Genomic DNA, 13,845 nt, shown 5'->3' with positions numbered 1-13,845 from the left:
ATCAAATCTTCCCTTGGTTTTTGAATAATAGCTTCTTCCCAGTAAATAAGCTAATGAACTACGGGCTCAGAAAACCGTTCTTTCAAATAGCCGACTGAGTATTGGATAAATTTTAACATTTGCCCTTTTAAGGAACAGACCGTGGCTCCAGATATGCAAAGCAATTATATTCTAACAAAATAACAGGAGATGTACAGTTCCTGGGCTTTATTTTAAAACAAGAGAGCTATAATGTGAGGTCTCTGAGACACTCAACCTGCCCTAATAGGGTCCTCTTGGTATTTTATTGTGTTTCTCCACATCTGACCTGGATAATTTCAGTGACTCTGACATTCCCTCTCCTATACCATTCATGATTTGATATCAATGTTTCATAGATATTATTTAATACAGCCCACAATGAGAATATGCTTTACGTCGTGACCCAGTACACATGCATCAACAGAACTAAAATAAAAATTTCGTGTGTGGTACACTCTGAGATTTTTCCATTGCATTTTATTTCATTTTTTAGAAATGATCATCTGACCCACTACATTGGTTTTATAACCTACTCAATGGGTCATGACCCAGTTTGGAAACGTGGTTTTAGATCATACTAGTACACATTATTACCCACATTCCTTCCACCAGATCTTAACTCAAGCTCTATGTGAAGCGTCCACAAATCCACAAGAATAAAAAAGAGGTGGCTTTTAAAAAGGCAAGCATTTAGGGGCTCCTGGGTGGCTCAGTTGGTTAAACATCTGACTCTTGATTTTGGCCCAGGTCATGATCTCAGGGCCATGGGATAGAGCCCCAAGTCGGGCTCCATGCTTAGCAGGGGGTCTGCTTGAGATTCTCCCCCTTTTCCTCTGCCTCTGAGCCTCCCCTCCTGTGCTCCCTCTCACTCCCTAAAATAAACAAATAAATCTTTAAAATAAATATATAAATAAAAAGGCAAGCATTTAAATGATTCCACCAACAAAAAGGGCAGCACCATTCTAGAGCTAGAAGGCTAAAATGAGGGAAATTAGGCAGGGTAATACAGAGCAGGTCTTCACAGCTTGGTGGGCAGGTCCAAGTGGAGGGAAGAGAGTGGCCAAGGCAGGGAACCTTCTGAGGTCAGGCATTCCCAGCATGGAACCACCATGTTCTCTAAAGTGCCAGAGTCTCCCAGAAATCAGATTCGCTCACATTCAGACACAGAAAACATTCTGTGGAAAAGGCTTTTCTGTCATCTTTGAGGCTCCTGACTCCTGTTTCCCGTAAGCAGTCACCATCTTGACATCTTCCTCTTCAAAGAATCTCTCACACCCACCCCTCCCCTCCCCTCCCGGTTCTCCAGCCTCCAGCACAGTCTGAGGTGAACCTGTGGTATCCAGACTTGTCATGGCAGCCAAACAAACCAACTACCCTCCAGACAGCTTCCACGGGTGGTGCCTTCAGTGGCGCTGACCATCTCAATCATGTCCACATTTTTTCTGGCTGGCCTTCAGGTTCTAGAACCTCCATTCCTGAGCACACCCTCCTCCTAGGTCTCTCCTCAGTAGCCATCCCTCTACTGGACCACACAGTCTCATTGCACAGGGAGCTCCTGGTGAGGGTAAGATTGATATCGCACCTACTACAAGTCTGGGCCCTGAGGGAGTACCCTGCCTGCCTCCTCCCATCTCACCACACACTTCCAGGGAGCCCATCTGGATATAGTATCTGACTAGAAATGCAACTAGGTGGGCACTTCCCCCCCCTCCCCCCGCTTGCCACCATACAACCCTTCAGCTACATACAGAATTGCTTTCCCTACTTGCCCCCAGAATGAAACCACCACTTGGAATGAGGGAGGATCTCTCACCATCAAGACACCAGGTTTTCTTGATGCTACCCCCCCCCCGCCCCCCGCCAGGAAGAATTGTGGCTGAGCACAGCACCAGGAAGGGTCAGGCTGCACTTCAACCAAACAGCAGGTCTGTTTTTTTGCAGGTGGATGATGGGATCTGAATTCCCAACAAGGTTGCCCTTTGGGGACTGGTTGTTAAAGCTCATGCAAGCTGGCAGCAGGCTGTGGCCAGGCACATGGTGGCCTCACTCCCAGGTCCACCATTTTCTTTCCTTCCATTGTTCTCTCTGAGGCCAATATACCACAACTGTCCCTACATCTTCAACCTTCTCTAGAACACAGCAGGAGGCAAAGAAATCCTATCTTGAATTTTCCCTATCATCTCATGTGCTCCTTCTTGATGCTCACCCTGCCCTGCTAGAAGAGCAGCTCCTCTAGAGAGTCAAATGCAACACTCAGGCTCTGAGATGACCACTCACGTAAAAACATCCTTTCAATTTGTACCTTGGAATATCCATGCTCGAGTGTCATTCTGATCTTTTACCCCACTCTACTTCCCCAGGCTCACCACAGTGAAAAGAAAGCGAGTAGGGGAGTCTTGAAGGGTGAGGGGAGATGGACCCCAAACCATTGGCTGCAAACCCAGTGAGACATGCCAACCTACCTTGGTCAAATCCATTCCCAGTTTGAGCTGTGAGATGAGATGAAGAATTATACTCCGTTGATCCTCCATGACACCCAACTCTGTCTCTTCCTTATCTTCAGTGTCACTTTTTTCATCTTCGGACAAAACCAGTTCAGGGCCTGAGTTTGGCTAAAACAAGATCATCAATAAGAATCACCAGCTGCCCCAGCAGAAGTTAGAAGCACAGCATAGGGACCCATATACTTAGCAATGACAGAAGGAGCCAAATCCTGCCCCCAGAAATAGTTCCTCTGTAAGCCAATACTATTAGACACAGGGTGGACAAGGACTCTTTTGGGGCCCAGGCCCTTTTTGGGATGTTTTAGCCACTGTGCATGCCCATTCGTTTTCCCCATCATCCACTGTTAATGAATCTTCTAATTCACCACCACCAACAACAAAAAAAAAATGCTTGCTCTTCAAAAAAACTATATGGGTATGAGCTCCCTTACCTGGACTATTCCCGTAAAATATTTTCCTATTAATTTGCATAACCCAGAACACTTTATATCTAATGTAAACTTTTTTGTTAATAAGCAAAAGTCAGATACCCCTGGGACAAACTGAAATTACCTTAGTTACAAGAAAATTTACTCTGAGACTATTTCTACTCACATCAATTAACATCACTACAGCAAGTATAAAAAAAAAAGTCTCAGAGCTGGCATGAATTGAGAAAGGGAGACAAAAATAAAAATGTAAAGGAAAATGTGGAAATTTTATAACGCCGAAACTCATGCTAGGCAACGGACCTGGCTTTCCTCAATGCAAGTTTATTAATTGAATTGTTTGATTATGATTTTTCAAATTACATAGTTAACAGGCAAGTTAATGAGCAGAATGTATGAGAGGGATTACTGAGCACAACATTTTCAAGACCCCAATATCAAGAACTCTGACTATCGTGTAAAGTTGTCCTCGGAATTCTACTGAAAGAAGTAACCAGATGCCCCATTTCATGTTTACCTGTGTTTTTATGGTACTTATTTACATGTAAGCTGAACCACTCTGTAAAAAATGTTACATGTTTCTAATTACCAATGACAGGTCAGACCCATGAACTTAATATACAGAGATGCAGGAGCTCAAGGTATGAAATCTAAAAGGATACAGACTTGCCCATGTGTCTATGCAAAAACTAATGATTTATAAACCCCATTGGACAGAATCATCTCCTTTTATCTAAAGGCACTTCCAATACCCCAAGGGTGTTTTAGCCATCAAGAGGGTTGTAACTGAGCAGCCTAGCATACACAGGCTGGCCATTCCTTACCAACACTCTGCGGAGGAAGTACGGTGCTCTTCTCCCCAGGAGTAGGCATTTAAAAAATCTCCAACGAGACAGACATTTTCCATAGACACCCCTCTCGAGTTATTCTCAATCACCTCTGACTGACCCCAACTCTGGAGTGACAGCTGGAAAGACTGCAACAAAGCCCATGGGGGTAGGCTCTCCCCCAGACAAGAGTGGTGTTCTCCCCACTGTGTACCTGGTCTCTAGCCTCATTGCAATGTGTGTTGTTTGACATCCCTGGAAAATTATTTTGCTAGAATATACTGAAATAAGTGAGGATCCTTGGCCCCTCATCCTGCTCCACAAAAGACTCACCAGATTAATCTAGGGGTGGGGGGTAGGGAATGGGCTGCCAGGGATTTCATGCCGGGAGGTTGGAGAGGGAGGGGCTCTGGAGGCCACCCCACCTCTCCTACAGCTTTACCTCCTTGACACCCATCTGCTGTGGCTCAGTGCCCGCTGCTGCCCAGGCCACTGAGCTGGAATTGGCTGGCAAGCTAGGAATAGCAGGGTCATCTTCCCACTGACCTGCCCCTCTGGATTTCAGTTTTGAGGTGTACAGCTGTCTCATTTCACCGGGACTTTACAGTTCCAACTAGACGCCACCAGAAGCCAGAAAGCTCAGACACAATCCCTTCCGATGGCAAAGGTGCTGCTGTTGGCTACTTCCTGTGTAGTGACCTGGTGGGCAGTAATCTGTGTTGGCAGATTTACCCTCAATGCAGGGGCAGCTGCGGGGAGGACAGGACAATGCCCTGGGCATCTTGCTTTGGCAGGAAAAAAGACAATCAAACACAAATCAAGCTACCAGCATGCACTCCCTAGGGGACGTGGGGGTTGTGGCCTGCAAAGTCCTTAAACATCTCCACAGCAAAGGGAGCTGCATTTTGAGTGCAATTATTCCTGCTCGAAATGAGTGTTTCTCACCAAGCACGGAATGCAGACTAAACAAATCAATTGCTCAAGTGAGGCTGCCATAAGCTTTATGAAGCAGAATGATCCTTTCTTCTGAAAATGTGACTTCCCATTTGTCCACACACCAGCACACAGGGCATTCTCCATCCTCCCCCGCTCACTGCCACACCTGCTGCAACGTGCTTACAGACCACCCGGGACCACGCTTCCTCCTGCTGTCTGCTTTACATGGAAATTAAACCCAGCTTGTCCCTGACTTCTGGTAGCCAAAGTCTTTCTGCAAGATCCTGCCACATGATACTAAGTACACATATCAACGTGTGAACCTCCCCAGGTCTTCCACATTGATCCAACATTACATTTCCTCTGTGTCTGGTGATGCCTCTCCGAGACTCTGGCTACAGCAGAGAGAATTAAGGCTGGTGCATGGGCCCCAGAAGCTGACTCACTCCAGGGCAACTAGAAGCCAGAGCTCAAGGGAGCCCTTCCCAGGGGAAGAAAGGCCAGGAGGAGCCCAACACACATCAATGGCTTGGATCCCCAGCAAACTGCCAAAGCCAGCAAACTGCCAAGGATCCAGCAATATTTCTCTCTCCCAGAGCCTCTGAGAATGTGCCCTGTTACTTATCGTATGATTTACAAAAACCTCTCCTACCCAAACTCAAGTGAATAATTAGGATTAAAAAAAAGGAGGGGTGGTTGGTTCAGTCGGTTGAGCATCTGACTTCGGCTCAGGTCATGATCTCAGAGTCCTGGGATCAAGCCTCATGTTGGGCTCCTCACTCAGTGGAGAGTCTGCTTCTTCCTCTGCCTCTGCCCCTCCCCCACTTGTGTTCTAATAAATAAATAAAATCTTTTTTTTTTTTTAAAAAAGGTGGTTTCATTCATCATGTTGTTAGTGCATGTTTTAGAAGACACCCCAATTCCACCCATACTGGAAGTCAATCTTTTGCAGAAAGGTGACACCATCCTCCACTGTGGGTCGAAAATGAGGGCAAGAGGAAAGAAGGCAGGAGTCTTCGACTGGTCAACCCTGTTAGAAAGAGGTCAACTGGCGATGTAAATATAGATCTCTCAGCATCCACAAAGCACCCACTGTTAACTGGCACTGCAAGAAATGCAGAATTTGAAGAACTTTGTTGGCATTTTAAAGATGGAAAAACTTCTCCCTTTTTAGGGTCATGAGTCTGTCGATTCTGCTGGTCTGCTGTGAAATCCAAAACATCGATAAGGTCACGGGATCTAGTTTCCATAATCAGGCCCATGTGCCCCTTCCACATCCTCACTCTCCCACCCTTAGTGCTCTGCTTCCCTCCTGGGGGCCCCTGCATGCCCGCACCCTCCAATCCCGCTGCATTCCTGCTTGTAAAGCCGTGACAACTGCCTCGAGGTGCTCCAAGGTGACAGAACAGTATTTCTCAATCTCAGAAGAAAACTGAAAATGAGAAATGGTTTTATGAATGCTGAGAGAAAGTTCCTAAGACTGAGTAAGCAAGAAGGATCATGAAATTCCCCCCATCCCCCTAGAGATCTCTGCAAAGAAGCCAACCCAGCCATAAAAACGTATGCCAGCTTGAAGATAAAATGGAATCTATGTTTTAGAGAGAAGCAGGCCCTGGAAAAATGAGGTTTTTAATGAAAACAAAAATTATGAGTCAATATTTCTACCGCACGAGCACCTCAGGGCATATGGTGCTACTCAAAATCAAGTGACTCATGCCCATTAGCAAACAGGGGGACACGTGATGGGCAGGAAATAGCTTCGTGGCAGGCTAGAGTTTAGGGTCACTCGTCGGCGTGTCTACAACAGTGCCCCTACAGAGCAAGGGTTCTTCATCGGGGCACCATGGACGCACCTAAAGAGATCTACCACCACCATGCATATTTGAGACAAACACTGTGTGTCTGGGCATTTTCTAGAGAGGAGGTCCACGCTCTCCTTGGATTCTTAGAAGAAGATCTGCCCCTGGGCTGATCTCAGGCCTCTCGTGGATCAAAGGGTCTGGGACCACGTGAGAGAGATGGACTCTCAGGATGGGTTGAGTTCTAGTCAGACGGTCCTGGCACCTGCAGACAAGCTCCTCCCTTTAAGCACACACCTCTACTTCTTATCTGGTACCGGGCAGCATATCCATGAGGCACCAGCTCTGGGCCAGAAGCAGAATCACAACCTGGGTTAGGGTTATGTAGGTTCAGCAGTCCTTTCAAGGGGGGGCGACGGTGCAGGGGCAACACTGAATTCTGCTTCCACCTCTTCTTTTTAACAAAAATCTTAATTCTGTAAGACAAATGCACATTCCAAGCAAGATGGAAATTCCAATCTATTTTATTCAATACACACGTCACTGAACTACAGTTTGGGTCAGTTCCAGAAAAAAACATGAAACAGATATTTATCTTCAAGGCCCATTCATTTGCCTGTTACAAGCCCCGTCCCACCCCCACACCGGTACCTACTCCCCCCCCACCCTCTTCCTCAGACAAGTACATGTAACCCAGACTTCTTTCTTCAGGATCCTCCCTCCTACTTTCTTAACTGGTCCTCACAGACAGCTGAGGCCAACATAAGCAGTTTGATCTACTAATGTCCTCTTTATTTGTAAATGCCTAATAACTTAGTGTCTTAATGCAAAGGGCTGAATCCTTAGATTTGAGGCATTCAGAAAGAAGCCTAGGTGGCTACATTACCTGACCCTAAAAGAAGACTTTTTCTGGTGAACAGAGAGCAAGGCCATGCTAGAGCCCTTACATCACAGACATGCAAGTAGGAAGGGTCTACTCTAACACTAGCGAAGATTAAGATGGGCACCTCCTGCTGCCATCTGTGTCCTAAGGTCGGTATTCTTAAGTAGATAAATACCTTCAACAGAACACAAAATCCACTGAGTGCAAGTGATCTGCAGCTACCCTAAAAGTCTACTTGACCAAGGAAAATAAAAGCAAATAGAGACTGAACATCAAATTCTACTTCATCAGCAAGCATGTTGCAGCTCAATGTTTTGAGAGCCTGGCATCTCTGCCCCCACACTACTACCTTGGCACAGAGGCACGAGGTAAAGTGGGTCACACCAAAGGCCCGAGCGTTGTCCAGATATCGTCTCTATGGGAGGAGGAGGAAACCTGGCTGTCAGAAAGAGTATCTGATATTCTGAGGGTCACAGAAAATTAGAAGGTGGGGGCAAAGACCCAAAGCACCACCCTCAGATATCCACCCTCAAATGAGAGAAAGGCCATGTCACCAAGCAGCAGAGCAAAGGAGCAACCGGGCAATGAGGTGTCCTCCTATGTAACTTACCTCTCACTTCCACAATGACACACAACATGCAATGACATGCAATACTGGCCACCAGGACAAATATGCTTTTGTTTATTGGGAGGGTTAAAGTCCTCAGATGTTGGTTTGCTAGAAAAATGAGAGGTTCTAGAAAAAAATAGGAATGTCAAGTTGAAACACAGATTCGAGGTTAGAGGGGCAAAGAGATTGGAAGGATAGATAAATGGAAGAGAAAGGAGACAAATACAGTGCATACTGGAAGACAAGCCAAGGGGTCTACATGTCTAAGAGATACAAGTGCCCAGGGACCAACGACTGAAACTACTTTTTGTTCTAAGGACACTGGTGTTACAGGTGTGGATGACCTTTATGGAATCCACCAAACCAAGTATTGAGTCCCTTCTTTCTCTAGTCATTTTTCTCGTCTATTTATAGCATATTCAATGAAATTATCACAATCATTACTTGATCCTCATCATTTATGTTCACATTAGCAATATTTTACATCCTAATAAGTCCGATCTAACAGTCCAGGTGAGGAAAACTGGCATAGCCGTAATTTGAAGACCCAACCCAACTTCATACACAAGTCAATAGCAGCAGGATAGCACAGAGCATACAAAGATGGCCAGCAGTCCAGCAAATTCCCTTGGCATTTTTGTCTCTCATTCCCCAATAAGACAATTAGATCACATGACTATCAGGTGCAAGGCACTCACTATTACATGCTTGGAAAAATTATCTCCCCCGAGGACACACACAGACATACAGTTTTGTCACATGAATGTAACGCAGCTGCTCCTAATGACCTACTGTCTTTACCACACTTAGCACAGGTGGGATTTCTTCCCCGAAGGAGGAGTCTCTTTTGTGCCTGTCTCGGATTCCCCAAAGGTAGGCCATCTTTGCTGAGTGGAGGGTCTCTCAGTTGAATGGTTGGATGCTTTCCTCTGGTCAGAAGTCATGCCAAAGAGCTTGATGTCAGACAGGTGTCTTCGGATGACGTCTTGTACACCTGACACCTCCTGACCCTGACGCAGGGCGGCTGCTGAAGGCTAGGCTCCTCGCATGTACAATCTTCTGTGTGGAGCCACATCCAAAGCCAGATGACCAACTGTGCCCTGAAGGCCACCACTGTATTTGGAGGACCTTATCTTGCCATTTGGAGGTAGGTACAATGAGGCCACTGTGCAAGGGGGGGAACCCGATGGACGGGTTGGCTCTAATCCTTGACAGGTTCAAGTACAAGCATGTCCACACAGCAGGCTGGTCCCCCCTGCCGTTTTGGAGAGGCTGAGTTGGTGGCCACTGACATCACAATCCTTCTGCTGCCTCCCAGTGGATGCGCTGGCTTTCTGGCTCTAACCACACATACACACACATTTACCACACTTGGCTCTCATAGACTGGAAGGACAGATGCTCTTCCTGAGCAAAGGGGCCGACCTGCAGAAAGGTTCATTTTAAATAAAACACACCCTGGAAGGTAGAAGGAAGTCACTTCTGGGCAGGGGGAGAGGGTGGGGGGCATTCGTCATCAGCCGGAATGATCAGACACGATTATGCCAAGAGGATGCGACAGGTGTTCCTTTAAAACAAATATCCGAGAGAAGCGTTCATAGCAAATAACATCAGCCCTTTTCTCATTCCCTCATAGCTGCTCAGAAACCATTTTTAAATGAAAGCATAAAAGAAAGGAACTGAGAAGGCGCAAAGCAAATCTTAGAAGGTACAAAACAACCGAAAGGAAGCGGCAGCCGCAGCGAAGGGGGAGGCAATTTTTTTGCAGCTGGGGCGCCAGAGGCAAGCGGGCCGGTGCCCGTCGGGCAACCCGTGCAGGCATCCGGGGCCGCACCCGCACCAGCGGCACCGGGAACAGCGGGAAGGGCACATGCGCGACGAGAACGCACAGGAGCCGAGCGCTGTGTCGCCTGCTTTGTGACACGATCTCAATCGGCCAAAGTCGGGAGCTTTGCAACCCAATCTGCACTGACCGGAGAGCTTGGCCGGGAGCTCACCGAGGCCTGGTGCAAGCGAAGCCGAGCGGGGTTGCAGGGCGCCGGTCACACAGGCAGCACGGGCCGCACGTCCAGGCTCATGGAAGCCTGTGAGCACCGGGCTCAGAGTCTCAAGAAGGAAAGGAAAGGAAAGGAAAGAGAGCACGACAACAGAGAACACAATCGCCGCAGCTCTGGGAGGCAGCGAAGCCAGAGGGACGGCCTGGATATAAATCCCAAATCCGCTACCTTCCACCTGTCAGGCTCCGTCTCCTCATCCCTGAAATGGAGGTGGAACTACCCACAGCTCAGGTGGCCGCCGCGAGGCCTACAGAAGACAGAGCATGGAGAGTGCTGAGCCTGAAGCCAGGCCCAGAGGAAACGCTCAGTAAGCAGCCACTGTGCTCGAGAGCCTGAGGCTTTCACATTGGGGGGTGGGGGGGCTGCTGACACCAGTGGGCAGTGATCTAGAAGCCACTGCTACAGCCCCGATCCTTCTAGCCATCTCTTCAGATGCTATGTGATGCCATACAAGCTCCACTGTGAGACCACCCCCCGCAAAAGGACAGAGAGGGCTCTGTGGCTGTAAAGGGTCCCCAACATGGTCCGTGGCCCTGACCATCAGGGAGCATTACTTCTGGAATCTAGGGCTGCACCAGGAAGGGATTCATAGAAATCTCAGCCAAGGCTCACATGCAGATCTGAGAACCAGAGGAGACAAATACAAAGCAGTAAGGGCAGCAAAGCCAAGCACACATGAACAGTGGGGCTGCCTTCACAGCTACTCAAGTTGTCTAGAAGGCCCAGGAAAGGGAGGGGACGAAACTCTTGCAAGACCCATTCTAGCCTCCCTAGGTTCCGGTATGAGGAAAAGCAATGGTTTAAGCGTAAAAGACCTCCTTTAGATGGGCTGATGGTGAGCAGGTACCCGGGCTGCAAGAGGTGCTATCACCCCAACTGCCTCAAACACCCACATTAGATATTGAAGATACAAGACATGGTCTTTTTTTTTTTTTTTAAGACATGGTCTTATATGGTCTTAAGAAATGGCCTCTGCATTTGATAAGCTACTAATCTACTTGAGAAGTGCACATGGATCTTCTTCCCCCTGGCCCTGGGTAGAACCCGTAAGTCCCACCTCACCCTTGGAGACTGTTCAGCCACACATCACAGCAGCGGAGGTGGCGCCTCCATCCTAACAAAAGATTCCTTGGCTCCCCTAAGGCATCCGATTTGGCACTCATCAATTGGATTTATGCAACTGCACATCTGCTTTCCTGTTGGAACTGGAATGTCAAATCTCTTTCAGTAGAGGAACACCGGTTATTTGGGTGGGCTACTTAGGGCTCCAGGCTGATATGGACCTAGAAGCCCACCTCTGGGATCCGGGAAAAAGAATGCTGTGAGCTATCTGTAACATCAGCCAGGAACCAGAGAGTGGAAAGTAGTGGCCTTATGGCTGTCAGCTTACCCTAACTGAAACTCATGACAGTCTAATTAGAACTCCTGTCTAATACAGGTTTTCATTAGCAGAATCCACCCCCCCCCCAAAAAAAAGGCTGGTTTTTATAACACATGCTCAATAAAACATTTTTTAAGGAATGAATAAATAGGGGCGCCAGGGTGGCTCAGTCAGTTAAGTGTCTGCCTTTGGCACGGGTCATGATCCCAGGGTCCTGGGGATCGAGGAATATGCACAGTATTCCTATAGAATAGTCCTCTTGGAACCTGTGGCCTTGCTGAGTAGACAGTGCTCTGGTTTGGGGTTTCCCCTTGTGGGACCAAACTGTAAGCTATGATGGGGCCCATGAATCACAGGGAAAGCAGAAAGCTGGTGGCAGGCAGATAAGGAAACAAGCGAGCACTGAAGGCAGCAGGTGGAACCAGAAGCAAAACTGGACTGGCCAGAAGTGCCTACAGATGGGGACATTTTAGTGACCCCTGGGCAACATCAAACAGCAAAGAAGATCCATTCAGGCAGGTAGCATTCAAGGGGGGGAAAGCTATTATAAGCTCACCTTCCCTCCTCTCAGATCCAACAAAGACCTTAAAAGGGCCCCATCAGCATACTGACTTCTTCATTTTGTTCACCACACCTAAATCATCCAGAGTTGAGGTGTCTAGGTGCATGGACACCTCCCACCGCCCCACCATCTAGACATCCATTGGTCTACACATCCTGTCATTTCTGCCATCACACCCTAGGCCTCAGGCACATTACTGTATGCTCCTAACAGTGTGCAGATTCTCCTTCTGCTACAAGCTCCTCTTCTTACACTTTGCTTTATATTGTACCACTAGAATGTTCTCCCCAAAATACCCTCTTCTCTGTTCAAAAGTCTTCAATGCCATCCCATTGCATTGTTGGTCAGCCCAACATTTAAGGCTCTCCCTCAATCTACCCCTTTCTCCCTTTCCCTCCTGCTCCTCACCTGAACTCCCTCTCACCTAGATAATCAACACCACCCTCACAGCACCCTCTAGACTTGTACTGCCCAGTGTAGTAGCCACTGGCCACACGTAGCTATGTAAATCAATTAAAAATAAAATTTAAAATCCAGTTGCCCAAGGGCACTAGCCAGATCTGAAGTACTCACCAGCCACATGCAGCCCGTGGCTACTATATTGGTCAGCATACAAACATTCCCATCATTGCAGCATGTTGTACTGGACAGTACTGCTCTATGCTTTTCATGGCCTTCCAGTTCATGTCTCTGCCTTCTACCATTTGCTATTTCTCTGCAAAAACAACCCCATTTCATGATGCAGACTCCAGTGACCCCAGGTCAGGAACAACCCCTCCCTCCTCCAAAACCCTACGGGGTGAACTTTGCCATAGTCACTCACAGGCCATTGCCAGGCCTACCTTTACTTAACTCTTGGTAACCCAAAGCTCACTGAGAAGAGGTCATTTTGAAAATCTGACATCCTTAATGAAGCACAAAGGAACAATTTTACAAATACTGTCATTTCAGAAGCAAAATGATGGAGTGATATATTTGGGGGTAACCCATAGTAATAAAAGGATTCTGGACCCAAAAACTTAAAGGGATTCCTACTATTTATGATTTGCTTCTATTGTAACCATGGATGAACACCAAGAATAGAATTCTGACTTTCTACAGCCACAGTTAAAATTATTATTGATTTATGCTTTGTGCTGGGTGATGGATTTCTTCTGATTCTCCACATGGTAAATACCTTTATTCAGAGAATAAACACAATGAAACCCAGGTCGATGACACCAAGTTAGTAATGCTTCCAGACTCTACACTTGACGCCACTAATTGCTAGGGTGCCTTGCTTTTTCTACAAGTTATGCACAGTTAACAGGCCAGAACTCTTGTTAGGGACTGGAGAAAAGGTGCAAAGCCATGAGGGAGAGTAGAGCAGCTGTAGGAAGAGCTGTGAATTGGGTTTACATCATGTATATTTCCCTGACCTGCAGCTTTGGCATCACTGGGAAATTAGTAACAAAGACCATCAAGAAAACCATCAGGGATAACCCAGTCTAGGGACCCATCCTAGACTTCCAGTCTCAGGTTCTGGGGACAGAGAGCCCAGAACTGTGGATGTTTGGGGTTTGGGACTTATATGTTTTAGTTGAAGTATAATTTACATATGGTGCAATGACTCTCAGTGTAGAGTTCCATGAGTTAGGATAAATGAATCCCTTTATACCCAATTCAATTTCTTTTTTACCATCTTAACTATTTTAAGTACAATGGTATTAGCTATATTTACACTGTTGTGCAACAGCTTTCGAGAATTTTTTTCATCTTCCAAACTGAAACCCTATGCCCACTGAAAAATTTCCCATTTCCTTGCAGAACCTGCATTCCGCCAAGCCCTCTGGGTGCTT

General features: G+C 47.0%; 1 protein-coding gene across 2 annotated transcripts in view; it reads right to left on the bottom strand.

The window, feature by feature from the left end:
• OSBPL10 (oxysterol binding protein like 10) overlaps positions 1-13,845 on the bottom strand; it is a 296,044-nt gene that overhangs the window by 30,057 nt on the left and 252,142 nt on the right. For both annotated transcript variants that reach the window (XM_038570616.1, XM_038570617.1), the window contains one exon: positions 2,484-2,633. In XM_038570616.1, coding sequence (XP_038426544.1) covers positions 2,484-2,633 — 150 coding nt within the window. The remainder of the gene's footprint in view (positions 1-2,483; positions 2,634-13,845) is intronic.

Source organism: Canis lupus, chromosome 23 (genome assembly GCF_011100685.1).
Source record: "Canis lupus familiaris isolate Mischka breed German Shepherd chromosome 23, alternate assembly UU_Cfam_GSD_1.0, whole genome shotgun sequence".
Classification (NCBI taxonomy): domain Eukaryota; kingdom Metazoa; phylum Chordata; class Mammalia; order Carnivora; family Canidae; genus Canis; species Canis lupus.
Note: the sequence above shows the minus strand (reverse complement) of the source record. Positions and strands in the feature narration are given on the sequence as shown.